General features: G+C 40.7%; 1 protein-coding gene across 10 annotated transcripts in view; it reads left to right on the top strand.

Annotated features, from left to right (window-relative positions):
• The window catches only part of kcnma1a (potassium large conductance calcium-activated channel, subfamily M, alpha member 1a), a 131185-nt gene that overhangs the window by 99271 nt on the left and 15321 nt on the right, over window positions 1–16593 (top strand). For 9 of the 10 annotated variants that reach the window (XM_035663313.1, XM_035663314.1, XM_035663317.1 and 6 more), the window contains 4 exons: window positions 8198–8291; window positions 12357–12483; window positions 13704–13928; window positions 14481–14673. In XM_035663313.1, the coding sequence (XP_035519206.1) occupies window positions 8198–8291; window positions 12357–12483; window positions 13704–13928; window positions 14481–14673 (639 nt within the window). Of the gene's footprint in view, window positions 1–3702; window positions 3736–8197; window positions 8292–12356; window positions 12484–13703; window positions 13929–14480; window positions 14674–16593 lie in introns of all 10 variants that reach the window. The other variant, XM_035663310.1, reaches the window with a different exon arrangement.

Genomic DNA, 16593 nt, shown 5'->3' on the forward strand with positions numbered 1-16593 from the left:
TCTATCTATCTATCTATCTCATCATTTCAGTAATTAGGTTTATTTTAACATTTATTTTCTCATTTCCTTTTTATTTATAGTTAATTTTCATCATTTTTTAGTTTATCATTTTCATTTGACGCTATTATTTCTATTTCATGAGTGTAATATGTGTGATGGGTAAGTGGTGGTGTGGCTCTGTGGTGCTGCTGTACTGTACAGTAATGTAGGTGTTAGACATGTGGCTACCGCATGCTGCATCAGTCATGCAGTTGTATATAATATCAATATCACTATTGGATTTGATGTGTTTTGAACTGTTGAAGGTAAGATGTCTATATACAGAAAATGGAACGTATAATTTTATTCTCAAGGTTTTATGCTGCAGTTAAATAATAATGTTTGTTAAATTATGATTTATATATTTACTTTAAAGGCCCTTAAAAACTTCTGAGTTAACAGTGTTTTCAGTTTATAATTTTTCAGTTAAAGCAGCTTTGCCTTTGTTTTAGTTTTTTTTACCTTTGACTTAACCTTACTGAGGAACTCTGCAGAAATTTAGTTCCACTTTGATGCCGAAGATAAGAGAAAATCACATCTGAAATGGTGTTTTGAAGATTTGCCAAGCCTAATAAATCAGGAGCAGGGCGCAGATATTAAAACAGATTTTTATTGTTGACACTAGTTCAGGAAAGTAACTATTAATACCTCAAGTGTCGTTTCCTCCTTTTAGGCAATTAATAAAGACACATACAATACAAAAACACATACAATTTTGCCTACAATTAACAATGGACAGAAAGTCTCAAATTGTACAATTTGTACAGCTTTGGATCACAATTGTCTTAAGCAGTGTATCTCTACTGCAGTCTTTAACAGTCTATGACACATACACTAAGATAGGGAAGGAGGAATAAGGAGAAAAATAACATGGAAGGAGAGAGAGGTTTTGTTCAGCAAGACAGAGGACAAGAAAATAGATCAGAAAAAATTAGTGGAGAGGAGGATAAAGGCACAAAATGAGAACTACAAAAAAGTGATGTTGGCTTGATAAAAAAAAAAGGTAGGAGGACAAAAGCTCCAGGAAGATCCCCTTCCTTTCACTTTTCCTTTTGAGTAGATGGGAAATGCTAAATTGTCTGTCAATTAAACATGGCAGCAGTAGGACTAGCTATCAAAGCACTGGGTTCAGACATACAGATCTGATTTCCTTCTCAACATTCTCCCACCGTCTGCCGACTCAGCCTAGATTAGTGTCAAACATGCCATGATGAGTTTGGCTTGGCCTCTTGTAGTTTCGGCCTGCGCTGATATCCCTTGGTACCAATTACTGGCCATTACATGGTTACTGATCTCACTTCTCCCTCAACCCCCTGTAGGATTTCAGGAAAGCCTCCTCTGTCTTAGATTTCTTTCCCTTTTTAACTCAGACTTTGTCTGTACAAAGTGAGTTTAGTGAAGGAGTGCATTGGGCTTTGTCAGTCAGGGATTGTTGGATTTCCTTTCCCCATTTCCTGTCTTTTTTCCACCAGACTGAGAGGATAAGACATCTTTATCCATGATGACTTCATGCTCTTGTAGATCTGAACCAGATTTTTCTAGGCTGAGTACTTGGATAATTGATTCCTTGGATAGCACTCATTTAATACACTCTTTGCTCCTATGCAAGTCACATTCATATCACATAAATACGCAACAACTGCACATCTCTCAAATGTTGACATAAACATAAGCCTTGTGTTGCTTTATGAACTTTATTGATACAATATTAATTAATAGCCATTTTTAACATACACTCATTAAAGGAGTTTAGTGAGTAATGGGATTTTTGGTGAAATAGATAAACCCTTTTGCAAAGAGAGAGTTGTCTGGAAAAATGACCTTACTAAATTTATGCAGTCTTCTGTTAATAGAGATCATACATATATACATTTTGCAGTTTGGTCAAGCAATGAATTATTGGAGTAAAACTAAGATGAGACGTGAGCTTGAGTTAGAGGGGCAAACTTTTGCAGATAAAGAGGTGGAAAAATTGGACAGAAGAGAGCTAAGGCAAGCAGTTTCTGCTACTTATGAGTAGTTAAAAGTATAGTTCAAAGCATTCATTCACATTCATTATATATGTAGATAGAGGAGGGTACAAAAATATAGTTGTGTTGTCTTTAACAATCTAAGTTTTGAAATATTAGCTCAAAAGTTTTCTGAGTCGTTCAGCTGAATTAGAAGTTTATTTTTGTCTGTATATTAGTTTCATATGGTCTTCCTTTGCAACCTGACCATCACAGTTGGCCAGCTTCCTTCAGTGAAAAAGGCTGGAGATGTGACAGCTTTTATATAATGCAGAGGCTGAAGCTTCTATAAAGCTGGGCTATGGACAAGGGGTGGGGACCTTGGGCTCAGCAGATGCTTTCGGCTAGCCCATGGCCTTCTGGGCTGTGTGTGTACATGCATCTGTGTGTAACAACATGCACTTATCCCTGTGTCTGTGCATGTGTGTGCATCTGCATCTCATTGCTGGGGACCTTATCTATCCTGACACGGAAATTATGTTTGCATTTTCATTTTTGCAAATTTTTATTTTCCAGCCCTGCTGGTTCCGTCACACTTGAACTGCCCTGATACGCTCCTGTCCACGTTCAGGCAGGCTGCCCCCCCCCCTATGCTGCCTCGCTACGCCCCAGATGCTAGCCAGTTAGTCTGCTGCTTCTGCGGTGCGGGCAGATTGCTAGAGACAGATGCCAGGGCCACTGTGGGTCCCTGTTTGAGGATCTGTGTCATAGGCCAGCCCTGGGCCCTCTCTGTGACCTTTACTGCTGGAAGAGACTCTAGGAAAGAGTGCAGAGTGTCAGCAGCTCAGAGCTCAGTTCAAGTGCCCACTGTACCAGTACTTCTATTGGTACCAGTCTTCAGTACCTCCTTAGTCAAGGTCATAAACTGTAATTCCCAGATAATTAATATTACTGGCATAGGTGGAGACCTTGGTCAACCATTTTTAAAGAGCAACCCAAGAGATTTTAAAATGTAGCATTGAACCCATCTTTGAAATTTCCATTCGTGGGAGAGATCTGGACTGCATGTATAAAACAAGTCTCTTTAAAATTTGTGCTGGGTTAGTGCGGCTGTTTTGGGTAGCGAGTGTCTGCTGTCTGTGTTTTGGACGCCTACATGCGCTCAAGTATGTAATCGATTTGTTTCCCATGGTGGCTTTCTTTGTTCTGTCTGCAGACCTCACAATGTTCGTCACATTTAAACTCTAGTGAAACAATCAAAGCAATTAATACATTTTTAAATTAGAAACATTTCATTGTTTAATCTGCCACTGAAACTGTGTAACTTCAAATTTAGCCCTTATAAAAGATTTAATAGAATCAGCCATTAGACTGTCATTACATCTCATTACAAGTTCAGGATACTTTTCCGAAAGCATGGCTCACTCTAAGAAAGGACAGTTCATTTCATCCACCTGTCTTGCTTTTTTTGTGCCATCATGCCATACTTTAATCATCACCACCATTAGGTTTTTCCATGATTTTAATTATTTATACCTTTTTATTTTTGGTTTATGCCCTCATGCCCTTCACTAATAGTACTTCATCATAGTTACATTTGATTTAATTTCCCTCCACCGCTCTTATGTTGATGTCTCTATTTCCTAATGTGCCTGTTTCATTACATCCTTTCTCCCTCTGTGTGACCTACCACTTGTCTTTGCATTCTCCTCAGCCAAATATAAGTATAATGGATATGTCAGATCACGTAAGTGTGTTTCTCTGTCCTTCTCCATTCTGCTCCAGCTCTGTGTTTAGACTGTAGACCCCTCACTATGTCATATAACATAATTAGTACTGATGCTTTGCTTTAGCATTTGCTATGTTGTCCCTTATTCCTTTAGAATAAACTGATGTTGTCTTGTGTCTTATACAGAGACAAAGTAAACTCATAGTTTAACCAGTGTTCATTTCATGTTTAACTCAGACAGACTGTTTATTCTAACTCAACTATCATTAAATAATTTCAACATTTGTTGATAGGAAATTAAAGTAATTAGTTTCTTACTTACAACTGGAAATTAATTATTTTTTGTTTGATACCATGTAGTTCCATGAAATATTCTTTTTGTATTGTGCTGCATGTAGCAGCAGATGGCGCTACAACACCAGGGAACAGTGGAAGTCAAAAAGAGGCTGGCGTTCGGTTCAAAGCTGATTGCAATTTAGGTAAATCTTTGGTAAATAATTGTTAAATGTATTATTACCATTTACTCTACTGGTTAAGAATAAATTTTAGTTTTGAAATGTTATATGTCACCTCTAACATTTTTATTATTTTTATTTAATGTATTTGTTCTTATTAAGCATACTGATATTGAAGACATTTTTTTTTCCTCTTTGAAATAGTGGCTGCCTCTTAGCAGAACTACAAGGAAATGCAGCAGCCATAATATTAGCTATATTCTTATATTTAACAGTAGCAAAACAACAATGCATGGCATAAAAAGCTTTTTCATGCAGTTGCAATGCAGATGAAGCACAAAGCTTGCTCATGCAGCAAACACTGTAAAGGCAAAGCCAGCTTAGCTCACATTCAAAAGTAAACATTTTTAGTTGTTATTCCTTTGCCTCATCATCCAGTTTACATTGGGTCACGGCAATCTGATAAGGCTTGCATGCAGGACAGTACTATCATGTGATTAGCATTTCAGGAAGGGACAGTTGCCGTCTGGGTTGTTCAGGATGCACAGTGGACCTGCCATGGTGGGTGAGCGCTCTCTAACGCTGCACGTGTTTGACAAGGGCCAGATGAATCCAGGAGCTATCGGTGGCGCCCCGTAAATCAAGGAGGCAGCTGACGGCCGGGATAAACGTCTGTTTATCGCCCAGGGCCACCCAAGCATGTTCTCTCCTCCAAACAACCAACCAACCACCCTTCTACCAAAGAGAAAGAGGGCTCCTCCTCTGACATTCAACGTTAAAACCCCTTCAATACATACAAACATGCGAGTTGACTCTGCAACCTCGGTCCTAAGTCGGATTGTGTGTGTGTACGTGTGTGTTTGTTTGGTGCGCGAACATTAGGTGTATATGCGTTTCTACATGCACAGGGTGTTTATTCTCATATTAGACACAGCAGGTTGTCACTGGAAATACTGTCAAAGTTACAGTAAAAAGCAGCATGTAAATGTTTGAGAACACAGTGACTGCATTTTTGGTCTGGAATTTAACCACTTTTCTATATACAATCCAAAATGAATCCTTTAAATGTTTAATGATGAAAGTTTTTGAATTAGTAATATTATAAATTATTAGTTATAGTTTTATATTTGTTGAAATGAAAGTAGTGTGCTACATATAATGCTTGAACTGACACAATATCAGATTGGTTTTGACGGGCTTTAGCCAAGCTGTGTCTCTGCTTTGTTCTACCAGAAAGTGTAGCACAACTGAGAAATAAAACTAAGAGACTTTTTATTAATTCATGTTTGTCACAAATGCAAAGTAAATGTCACTGTGAACGTTTCAGTTGAAGTGTGTGCCAAGCAAGAGTTGATGAGTAAAAATGTTTCAGTTTTCAGTTTCAGAAAAATGATAAATGATTCCTGCTGTTATGGCATGAATTTGGGGCTTTCAGCAATTTCTTAATCAGAACTCAAATGAGGAAAATTGCAGTCTTTTTCATAGAAACAAGTGTTTGATCCGTATACAGTTTATTAATTATCAAATATTTATTTCAAGTTTCTTATTGGCTTGTGAACATCCTACAATACAATGATGACTTTTATTTTAGGAGATTTTCCCTGAAATCCCTGATAAAACAATTCTATAATTTGAAAATAATATGTAAAAAAAAATAATACTAGTTAATTAATTACTAACTAATTAATGAGCATCAATACAGGCTTTCTCACACTTTTTATTCTCCATTGTTTGACAGTAATGGATGAAGTTAGACCGTCTTTTCAAAACCGATCAGTTAAAACCATCGGCCTGACCTCCACCTCCATCACCTCAAATGCGTTCCTTCCCAGCACCCTGCACCCCAACCAGGACCCCCTGGTCAAGCCGGGCACAATCAACATCCCCCTTGTTAATAACCGTAAAGGAAGTCTGCTCCCCATGGGACGGGGGCCTGGGGCTGACCCTTCGAAACTGCGCCTCAGTATCTCAGGTCCAGGAGACGTGGTGGCCAGATCCCTGGCTGAGAGTCAGCTGAACCGGGCCCGCAGTCTGCCGGTGAAATACCGCTACCACTCCAGTAATGCCATGCTGCTCAGTCACAGTAGGCACTGTAGGTTGCCCCCTTAGCGGGATGCATCAGCCAGTAACCCCGCCTGTCCTGTCCCTTCATTTTGTCTTGTTTGCTGCATGACGGTTCACTCTGCTGGAGCTGCTACTGTTGTTGCTCCTGCTGCTTTGCACAGATTTGCCTGCTAGTGCAGTGGCTGCTACTGTCGACGTTGGGGGACTTCCAAACTTAGGAGTGCTAAAACCTGTGAATTTAGAAAGACACAAAATAGTTGCTTATCAGTATTTATTGTCAGAAATGTTGCAGGAGTTGTGAATTCTTGTGAGGATACTGACTTTGGGAGCTGAAATACAAATTTAAGTTTTCAATAATTTACTGTGAAAGCTTTTATTACCCAGTGGCTGGAAAGCATTTAATTTTATTGCTGTGGGTGTAAGGGAGAAGTGTTATGCTTTTACTGTTAACAAATTAAGTTTAAACCGGGAGGAGTCTGTCAAACAATATGGCAAGGAATGCATATTTTCTGATATGGTATTTTCAAAGTACATTACAGAGAGAATTATTTGTAAAGTGGAAAGTGCTTGTGATATTAGCTATTCCGAATGCCCAATTGCATAAAGGAAATGTCAGAGAATGACATTTTATTAGAAGGCAAAGTCATATTTCTTATCTTTTATTAGCAGAATTAGGTGACAGCCTAGGATGGGTGCTCAGACAATAATGAATTTCCACATGCTTGGAATAGTCATGGCTTGCAGCGTGCACATTGATTTGCACTAATATCATGCTGTGTTATTGATTTCTAACCAAAGGACTAATACGGGTTTGAAGTGACGGTGCACTTGGCATTTGCGCTTGGAGAGTGCAGAGTGGATAAGAGTATCTGGGTGCCTGTTTGAAAGCTCTTGAAACTCCCAGACAGTAGTGTAGATCAGACTACTGTTAGCTTGACTGAAATCTTCAGACGACTGGGCCTGGCCTCACTCTGGCTGCTCCTTGTCGTCCTCTCTGTCTGAATGGGACTTTCAAGGAGTTTGAAAAATAGTGTTTTTTACCCATTTCTCAACACTGAAGAGCATAGTTGACAGGAAGCTGCACTTAAGTATGATCAAAATAATTTGCCAAAAAACATGGCCATGGCTCCGTGTCCTGCAAATGCTAAACACCAAAGCGTCAAACACAAAAATGGGCTGTTTAATCTTACATAGATAATATATTTTTCATTGAAACATTTAAGACTAGCCCTGACCTTCTTCTACTGGAAGATGATGTGTATTTACTAGCTGCTTTTGCTATTCCACTAGTCCACTAATTCATACCCTGTTAGCTTGCCCTGTCCTTTATGATGTGTTGAAGTGTTCTCTTGGCATAGAGAAGAGCCGGTGTGCGCTTTAGATAGAACTGCAATGATGGGGTGGGGTTCAGATAGTTTCTTAAAAATATAAATAAACTACCAACTCAAGATCCATCTCCATAACCTTTATTTATCTCATTGTCATTGCTTTTGCCCGTGCCCATAGACAATGACAGTCTGTACCATCACATGGCCATTATTGGTGTAGGTAAGCATGGTGACTCTGATGCAGACTGCTAGAGGTCCAACCGCCTGCACAATTTGTACTGAACAGAGGCAGTAGTGTATTACTGAAGGCCCTTTAAAAGTGCACTCAAGAAGAGCCAAAATATGGGGGTTTTGGGATGTGAGCCTTCCATAACATTTTCAGGTCGTGAATTTTTTTTTTTCTCCGTGGTTTTCTCCTGCCTTTCACAGATTTACCATTGTTCGTTACTAATGCTTTCTCTATATTTTCTCAATTTGACACTGAATAATTAATTTTCCTTTTCTTTTTTTCCTTTTTTTTGTTTTGTTTGCAATGATTGATTGATTGTTGGCTATTTTTTTATTCCATGTCAGGTCCAGCACACATTCCCAACCATCTGTCTCTATTCTGACATTCTGTGCATGTGTTTGCAGTCGAAGACGAGCATCCATCAACTCTCTCACCCAAAAAAAAGCAACGCAACGGAGGGATGCGAAACTCACCCAACTGCTCGCCCAAAATGATGAGGTAAGAGACGTTGATTTTATTCTCCTTCCAGCCTTCAAACGGGGAGTGAGAGGAAGTCAGATACAGGGAAGAAGGGAAGGGAGGGAGGAAGGAGGAAGGGATGGAGGGATGTGTGTGAGAGATACTTCAGAGGCGGATGCTGCTGATGGTGAGATGGTGGGAGTTTGGATAGATGGGAGGGGGCAAATTAGGGGTGGCAGAAGAAGGAGGTAAGAAACTCTGAGAGAAAGAGAGAGGAGAAGTGCCCTGTTAGGCTCTGGCTGTTTAGGATGGCATGCTGTCAGCTGTTAATGACAGAGCTGAAATAATATTTCTGTCATGAAAAGCGGCTGTGAGGAGCTGTTTGAAAACTCCTCTGGCTTTAAAGTCCCAGCTGTCACCTCCTTCGGTCTGGTCCACATGTGCTCCTTAAACAATGCTGGCACTAATGACACCAGCAACCAATCAGCGGGACCTGCATGGTTACTTTGCCCTTAGGCTACTGCTCTATTGTGGGAACCCCTGTGAGTACTGTTTCTGGTACTTAAGGCCATATGTGAGATGTATCATCACAATCAAATATGAATTCAAATATTACCTTCCTTTTATCCTGTCCTGTGGAATTAAATTGTTGTTAATTGATTTTGAAAGATAAAAGGGTTGGTTTTTATGCTCCTCTGGCTGCGAGGCGGGGTTAGCAGCATGACAGCCTAGAAAATTCAGGGAGGCCGAGCTGTGCGGATTGGGACGGCAGTATAAAGGCATGGTTGGGAAGATCTTACAGGACAGAAACACTCATAGCTACGCTGCCCTACTCTTAATGAGAGTAAGTGTAAGTATTATGGCCGTCATCTTTATGACTTTACAATAGGAAAATCTAAAGAGAGAGCTGTGTGGTTTTTGTCACACGCACTTGTCACTTGTCGCAGTGAAGCTGCACTGCAGTAGAAACTCCCGTATCTGAATAAATAACTCCAAATCATATTTTCTGTATGGAATTTAAATCACTAAAAGCAAAAAAAAAAAAAAATCCATTATATCTACAGAATGTATAATTTCTGCAAGTAAGACAAATAGAAATTAAAATTATATATATATTTGTCTGTATTTTTATATCATTTAACATTTTGATCTGTTTTCACTTGGTATACATTGTTTTTGGTTATTATTGCACTGTCCTTACATTCTAGTAGAGTTCTTTGTGTGTTGGTCCTGTTAGCTTCCCTTAGGCAGCGTTCCTCCTACTACCCTGGCATGCCTATGTGATTTTGTCCAGAATACTTGTCGGCCTCCCCCTCAGTTCTCCACAAAACAAGCACTTAATAAGCCTTCACACTTGCCGAACCATTAGCCCAACACAGAGTCATACCCTTCAGTCTAGTTTGCAACAGAGCATCATTTTAGATGCCCTCGCTCAGAGGGAGAAAACTGCTACAAAAACAACTAGACACTGGCACATTTCCAGCTAAGTGCTTGTTTAAAAGGCTGTTCAGTTTGCCTAACTTAAAGCACAAAACCTTTTCTTCTCTTCCTTTTTTGCTTAGGAGATGGTCCCTGTTTGCCATGTAATATATGCATCTTTGCTTTGATCTCACAGTGATAATAATTCTTGCGAGTTATTTACTCAGTTTTGAAAATGCTTCAAAGCGATGTCAAAGTTTTCTCTGCTTTAGGGGTGCTTCTGTATTCTGCTGGCTCTTGGGTACTGGGATGACAGGTCCTCTGTTATAGGTGTAGATTTTTTTTCCAAGTCTTAGCCCTCAGCAAAACATCAAATTACCCATCACAGTCCACAGCCCCCCTTCACAGCTGCCTCCGTCAACATATAACACCATATATATTAAACAGTTGTGCTTTACAAGGTGGATTTTATGCACAATGAAAAGTGATTGTTTGAGGTAGCCTTAGGGATACTTTATTCTACAAGCAAGGAGGGGGAAAACACAGTAGAGAGCTAGCAAAAGAGTGAGCATACGTATCAAGTATGGTTTTTACAGGACTTGCAGCCTGAAGGCCTTTGTAAATAAATAATGATCAACAGATTGGCTGTGGGCTTTTGAAAAGCATGCCTTTGTCAGTTTGCATGATGGGGAAAATTTTCAAAGCAAGAGGCTGCCTTCGTAGTCTGGCAGAGAGGGATTGGGGGAGCACGCCCATCCCCAGCTTGTGACTGCAGAGTGATACACTGGAATAACTCAACTCTGTTTGAAATATATACTGAGGGAGGGAGGGAAGAAGAAATAGAGGGGGTGAAACACTCAAGTGAGACATGCTGTAAGGGAAATATTTGTCCTATATAAAGTGCATCTGATAAAATATTGTATCTCACCCAGGTAAAATATTTGTTTTCCAATCTGGTGCACTGTATATTTATTCAGTTTAGTGAATTTTGTGGTGGAGAAAACTTCCAATACAAGAAATACTTTCCAAATAATAAATACATTAGAAAAATAAATATTTCAGGAACTTTTGTAGAAATTAAAATCTGTGCATTTTTGTAAACACTAAGGGTGACATTTAATGACAGTTGGCTGACCTATCCTTACCATAGCTGTGTTGTTGGCATTAGCACCATGGCATTAACACCATTCACACAAACCTTTTTGATGGGTCATGACTGACGACATGCATCCAATCGCAGAAGATGTCACAGTATCATCCGCAGCTGATATCCCTTGGGCGTGGCACTGTGGCTCAGACTTGATGTCTGCTCTCCCCGAGTCTTGTGGTAGGTTCAACCCGAGGCAGAGAGAAGGCAGAGGGAGAAGGAGGTGTATGGAGCCTGTGACAGGCTGCCAGTCACACCGCTGACAGCTCTGTGAAAGATAGCTGTCTTGGCAGAGAGAGCTGGAGCGGCAGCCCGCCTGCATGCGCCAGTCAGCCCCTGTGTGGAGGCGAGCCGAGCTGAGCAGATTGAAGTGACGGGGGCTCTGTGGAGTTGATTGGCGCAACACGCGACTCTGGATGAAAGATTCAGGCTGAGTGTAAAAACACTAAATGCTGTCAGTGTTATTATCACCTGCACTAACTGATAGAGGGAAGAGAGGTGGAGAGAGAGGGTGGCTAATTGACAGCTTTTTTTTTAACTTTTGCTTTTCCTGCGATGGTATGCAACCCAAATGCAGGCTGAAGGAAGAGGCAACATCAAAGCCTTGTCAGTGAATGACAGTGTTGATAGAGGATAGAGAGCGTGATACTGAGAGAGATGTATGTCAAATTCTTGAGATGTTTTCTCCCATATTACTCAAATGTCTGCCTCTCTGCAGTTCCCTGTTTTTGGAGTCTGTAGTGCTGTTTTAACTTAGGATCTCATTATTTGGGTTGAATTGTAAATAAATTACATTTGCATTGCTGTTAAACAAGCAATGTTTATTGAGGTACAGCACAAAATTCTGGCATTTTTATCCCGACTCAGTGTTTTGGGTGAGATTTTCTGGATTGCCTTTAGAGGAACTGTGAGAACACGTCTTGTAGGATAAGTGCAAGAATAAGAGAGGCGGTATAACAGGACTGACAGGAGCCCTTTCATGGTCAGTGTTACACCGGATAAAACTCAGCAGCCCACTGCTGTGGATTAGCCTGTTTGGTTGTGACATGCTGTTGAAACATTAATGGCCATCAGTTGGGAAAGCAAAATGTGATTGGGCAAATTCCTGAAATATTTAAAGTGTGAGCCTGTTGGAGCTTTTACTATTTGCGCCGCATGGCGTCAGGAAGTGGAAGAGAGGGTAAAAGCTGGTAATTGGCCTTGTGTTGTCATGCCATTCAGTCAGTAGCACTCAAGTCTTGCTGTTCTCTGCACCACTGTGAGCACCATGGTCTTTGAGTTTTCTGATGACTTGACATCAAGGACGAGAAGGAATGGAGGAGTGATACGGTCGTTATGAGACCTACACTATGCAGTGTAGGATAAAGTTTAACACTCTGAGAATGGAATAGACTTTTAATGTGTGGTATGAATAGACAGTGTAGATGTCAAGAAACCCAGGTGGTCTTTCGCCTCTTTCATGTTACCACTTCATCCACAAGGTTGCAGTCTTTTCCACATAATGGTCTAATAATAAGTATATTGTTCTGTTTCCTCAGTCGACACGATCCCCTTCTAATTCCTGGAAATGAGCAAATCGAGAACATGGACATGAATGTGAAGAGGTATGACTCGACAGGGATGTTTCACTGGTGCCCATCAAAGGAGATCGAAAAAGTAATCCTGGTGAGTGGGGCAAAGAACTGTGTAACTGCAGTCCTTTAAAATGTAATTAAGTATGCAAAAAAAGTTCATCAAGGAGCGAAGGTTTCCCCTCAATATTGTAGTAACACAATCGCATACTAATATATATTGAAATTTCTCTCACTGCCTCTCTGTTGTTTCAAGGTGAGTTTATTGTTTTTTTTTATATGTATATATCCACCAAGGATCTGTGAGCAGCATTTCAACACGCCACGCATGGGTTTGCTCAGGTGTTTTAACAAGGCAGTTTGTAAGCATTTGGGTTTGTGCATAATTTGTTTGGGCAGTTAACCCTGTCCAGATAAAATATAAAATACAAGCACAGTTAACAACTGTATGTAGTTGGCATTTAAGCATATTTGTTGCTTTTGTCTGAGCAATACACCGGTGACCCTGTTGCTCTTGAAAGATTGAACTTAATTCTCTTGGTTTAAAGTGGGGCTGAAATGAATGTTTGAACTGAAAGTATAAGCCAATTTGCAGCAGTCGTCCCTTGTCGCTCCTAGTTTTACCGTATGTCTCTAATAAACAAACATTCAGTTTTTTCTCGACTGGTATCATAGTAGCATTTAGTTTACCTAACGTACACTCAAACTTGTAATTGAATGCACATCAAGCTGGTGTGACAGGCGACAGATCTTGAAAGCAGGGCATTGCATTGTTCTTTCTCAACATGAATTTTATACAATAGAAGAGCTTTGTTTATTTATACCTTTCTGATTTATGACAGGGTCCTAGTCATGCATACTGTATGTGCCTAAAATCTTACAAACTGCATTTTCAGCCTGATTGAATCAGCTGCCCTTTGACAAAAGACCACATGTGTTGTTCTTGTTTTTGTATTGTAAAATTCCTATTTCTGATTATCCAATAAACTGCTTATAAACAGAATAGTGGTTAACCAAATGTTTGTTTATGTGTAAATAGTAAGGCCTGTTAGTAGAATGCTTTAATGATACTTGGTTAACAAACTATTTAAGATGGGTTTATAACAGTTTATAGCAGACTTAACACTGTTTAAACTAGAATTTGTTACCTTATGCACACTTGCATAACCAGTTTTCTGTTAACAGCACTAATTTCTATTCTGCACATGTGTGTTTGTGTCTGTGTGTCTCTTCCTCTCTTCTCTATCTGCAACTCCTCCTCACCCCTTCTCTCTGCTCTTCTCCCCCTTCCCTGTATCCCTCTGTTCCCTGCAGACTCGGAGTGAAGCCTCCATGACAGTGCTGAGCGGCCATGTGGTGGTCTGTATATTTGGGGATGTCACGTCCGCTTTAGTGGGGCTGCGAAACTTGGTGATGCCTTTAAGAGCCAGCAACTTCCATTACCACGAGCTAAAGCCTATAGTTTTTGTGGGCTCGCTGGATTACCTGCGGAGAGAGTGGGAAACTCTACACAACTTCCCCAAGGTCTCCATCTTACCTGTGAGTCTACCAGTTCACTGCCATAGGAGACACATTTAAACCACAATCTCTGTTCAGCTAACAAAGCATTGACATTTTGAATTACATGCACATTGAGATCCTGAGAGCGATTGTCAGTTTGATTTGATCACACATTACTCAATTGAATGATCACTCCATATGAGAGAGTAGTCAACCCCTCCCATCCAGACCAGTGACACATCCTGCATATCCAAAGTGGAGTTTATGTGTGTTGCAGCTGCAATGCCCATCACAGATGGCATGGCTTGCTGCCTTAGAGCTTGTTAGGCCTGGCTTGACTGATGATCAGAAGAGAATCCCAAACACAGCCCTCAGCACAGGCTAGCCTTTAGATTAGTCCATGTCTCTGATTCTCCAATGCCCAGTTAGATCAGTGGAATGTCATCGCCTCAAAACAAGAATACTTGTTAACTAATTTCCCAAAGCTCCACTCCGCTCACTTCTTAAATTTGTTTTTCTCTCCCCTATGTCTGTCTGTTCTGTGCGTTTTGCTTTCTCTCCCTCTCTCTCTCTGTTCTCCTCACCCTAAAGGGTACACCATTAAGTCGGGCAGATTTAAGGGCTGTCAACATCAACCTCTGCGACATGTGCGTAATACTGTCAGCCAATCAGAACAATATCGATGATGCCTCACTGCAGGATAAGGAATGCATCTTGGCATCACTCAACATCAAATCTATGCAGTTTGATGACAGCATTGGGGTCTTACAGGCTAATTCCCAAGGTAAGGAGCATCCTATTAGACTCCATGTGCACTGCTGCCCAAAGGGGACAGGTTGTGGCAGGGAGGAAAGACAGCAGTCAAAGATGTAAAAAGAAGAGAGGAAAAGATCAGGGGTGGGGGAGTGGGGGGTAGAGAAGTCCACACAAAAGGGATGGATGTGGTTTGTCAAGCACAGAGTCTGCTAAGTGCTCTTAATTGAAATACTGTGTTGTAAGTGGCATCTACAGTATAAACTGACTTTACTGTAACTCCTGAAGAACACTGCGTTGATTGCTTCATCAAGCCTTCGAAGAGTGTTTACTCCACATAATTTTCTGATGATTTCAGTCTTGTCCCTGGTAATTACATGCTGCTAAACCTCCTTGATAATATTTTTTAATGATGTAATCAACATGACTGTGTCATTTGATGTTGTTCCCCCTGATCTGGTGTCTGGCAGATCGTCTGGAACAGATTGTTGATGTTTGCAGACAAACACACGAACCTGGCATCCCATCAGGCCTCATCATCATTAAGCAGCTAGTACAAATCACCAGGCAGGCCAATTCAGCTGCTCCTCATTAGTCACAACAAAACAGTGACACATGCACACACGCACACCTTCGTATTTGAATGCCTGTGCACGTGCATTCATAATACACACACAGACATTTATGCCAACGCAGTCTATCCACGCACATCCACAAACAGGTAATCCTCAGTTTATGATTAGCCCAAAAGCCATGACATGCCTTGAGCTCAGTACTATTTAGTGCCACCACAGTGACTGTTGTAAATACAAATCAAAGTTGAAGGTCCAAGAGGCCGTTATTTTTTAGTGCAGAGCACTTCCACATGTTTTAGGAGAATGCCAATGCTGTTATTTCTCCAGCCTTGAGTGAGTGATGTGCTGTCGATAGCAGTGCCACCGAGGAACAATAAGCAGGGGTAAATCTTAGAGCGTGCTGCTCTGGGGAGCAGTATTCACAGAAAGCCACCTCAATATGGAAGCCCACAAGCCTATATCCTCTCCCAGGGTCGATGGATGGAGCCTATTGTCATCAATAATTGGGTCTTACATCAACCAACCATTTCAGTGATAAATACTTCACTTTAGAAAACACACATATGCACCACAGTGACATGCAATCATGCATACACAAGGAAACACACGCACATACCCAGACGCTGCTATTGTATCATAGGTATTGCTTTGGGGATTCCTTCCTCCTAGCAATGCTCCCATTCAGACACTGTCTGTGGAATTTAAAACAAGAAGGTGCAAATGAATAAGTAAACATGCTCTTTCCTGGGGGAGAGCTTCTCACGGCTGCTGTAGCATGTAGTCAACCGCAGAACGTAGCTGTGCCCGGGGGGCTACAGGGATAAGGGGGTTTGTAACCCAGATCTCACTTGTCTATTGTACATTGTAGCTGAACAGACAAGGTTACAGTCTCACAGTAGCAACAGCCAGCCAGAAGATGAGGCATTGTGTGGCTGGTTTTTAAACTCTGGCTTCTGTTTTTTAGGTATTTCTTTAGGAAATTATGCATTAATTGCCAACTGTAACATTACAGGTACTGATTAGGAAATCCAACAAAAAAAGTATTTATTTGCAATAGATCTTAAGTTTTAATTTGATGAATAGATACAGGAGTAGTGTGCTGACTCTGTCTTAGGAAGACATACAGCTCTCTGTTTTGGAGCTCACCAGCTCACATTGTAACTTTTGAACTTTTGAGCTGTTTGTAACCTAACAGGTTTTGAAAGCAGCTCAGCAGCAGGCCTCATGTATCCCTGCTCTGCTGTACACACTGCGCAGAGCGGAAGCTGTTCTTCTACTGCTCCGTACTGTCTTCATGTTCACTATCATACAATAAGAGCAGTGTTTTAGAGGCAGTATCCAAAAAAAACTTGCTGTCACTCTCCAGTGCAGTAAAC

The sequence above is a fragment of the Morone saxatilis genome, unplaced genomic scaffold (assembly GCF_004916995.1).
Source record: "Morone saxatilis isolate NCDOM2014 unplaced genomic scaffold, NCSU_SB_2.0 Contig19, whole genome shotgun sequence".
Lineage (NCBI taxonomy): Eukaryota > Metazoa > Chordata > Actinopteri > Moronidae > Morone > Morone saxatilis.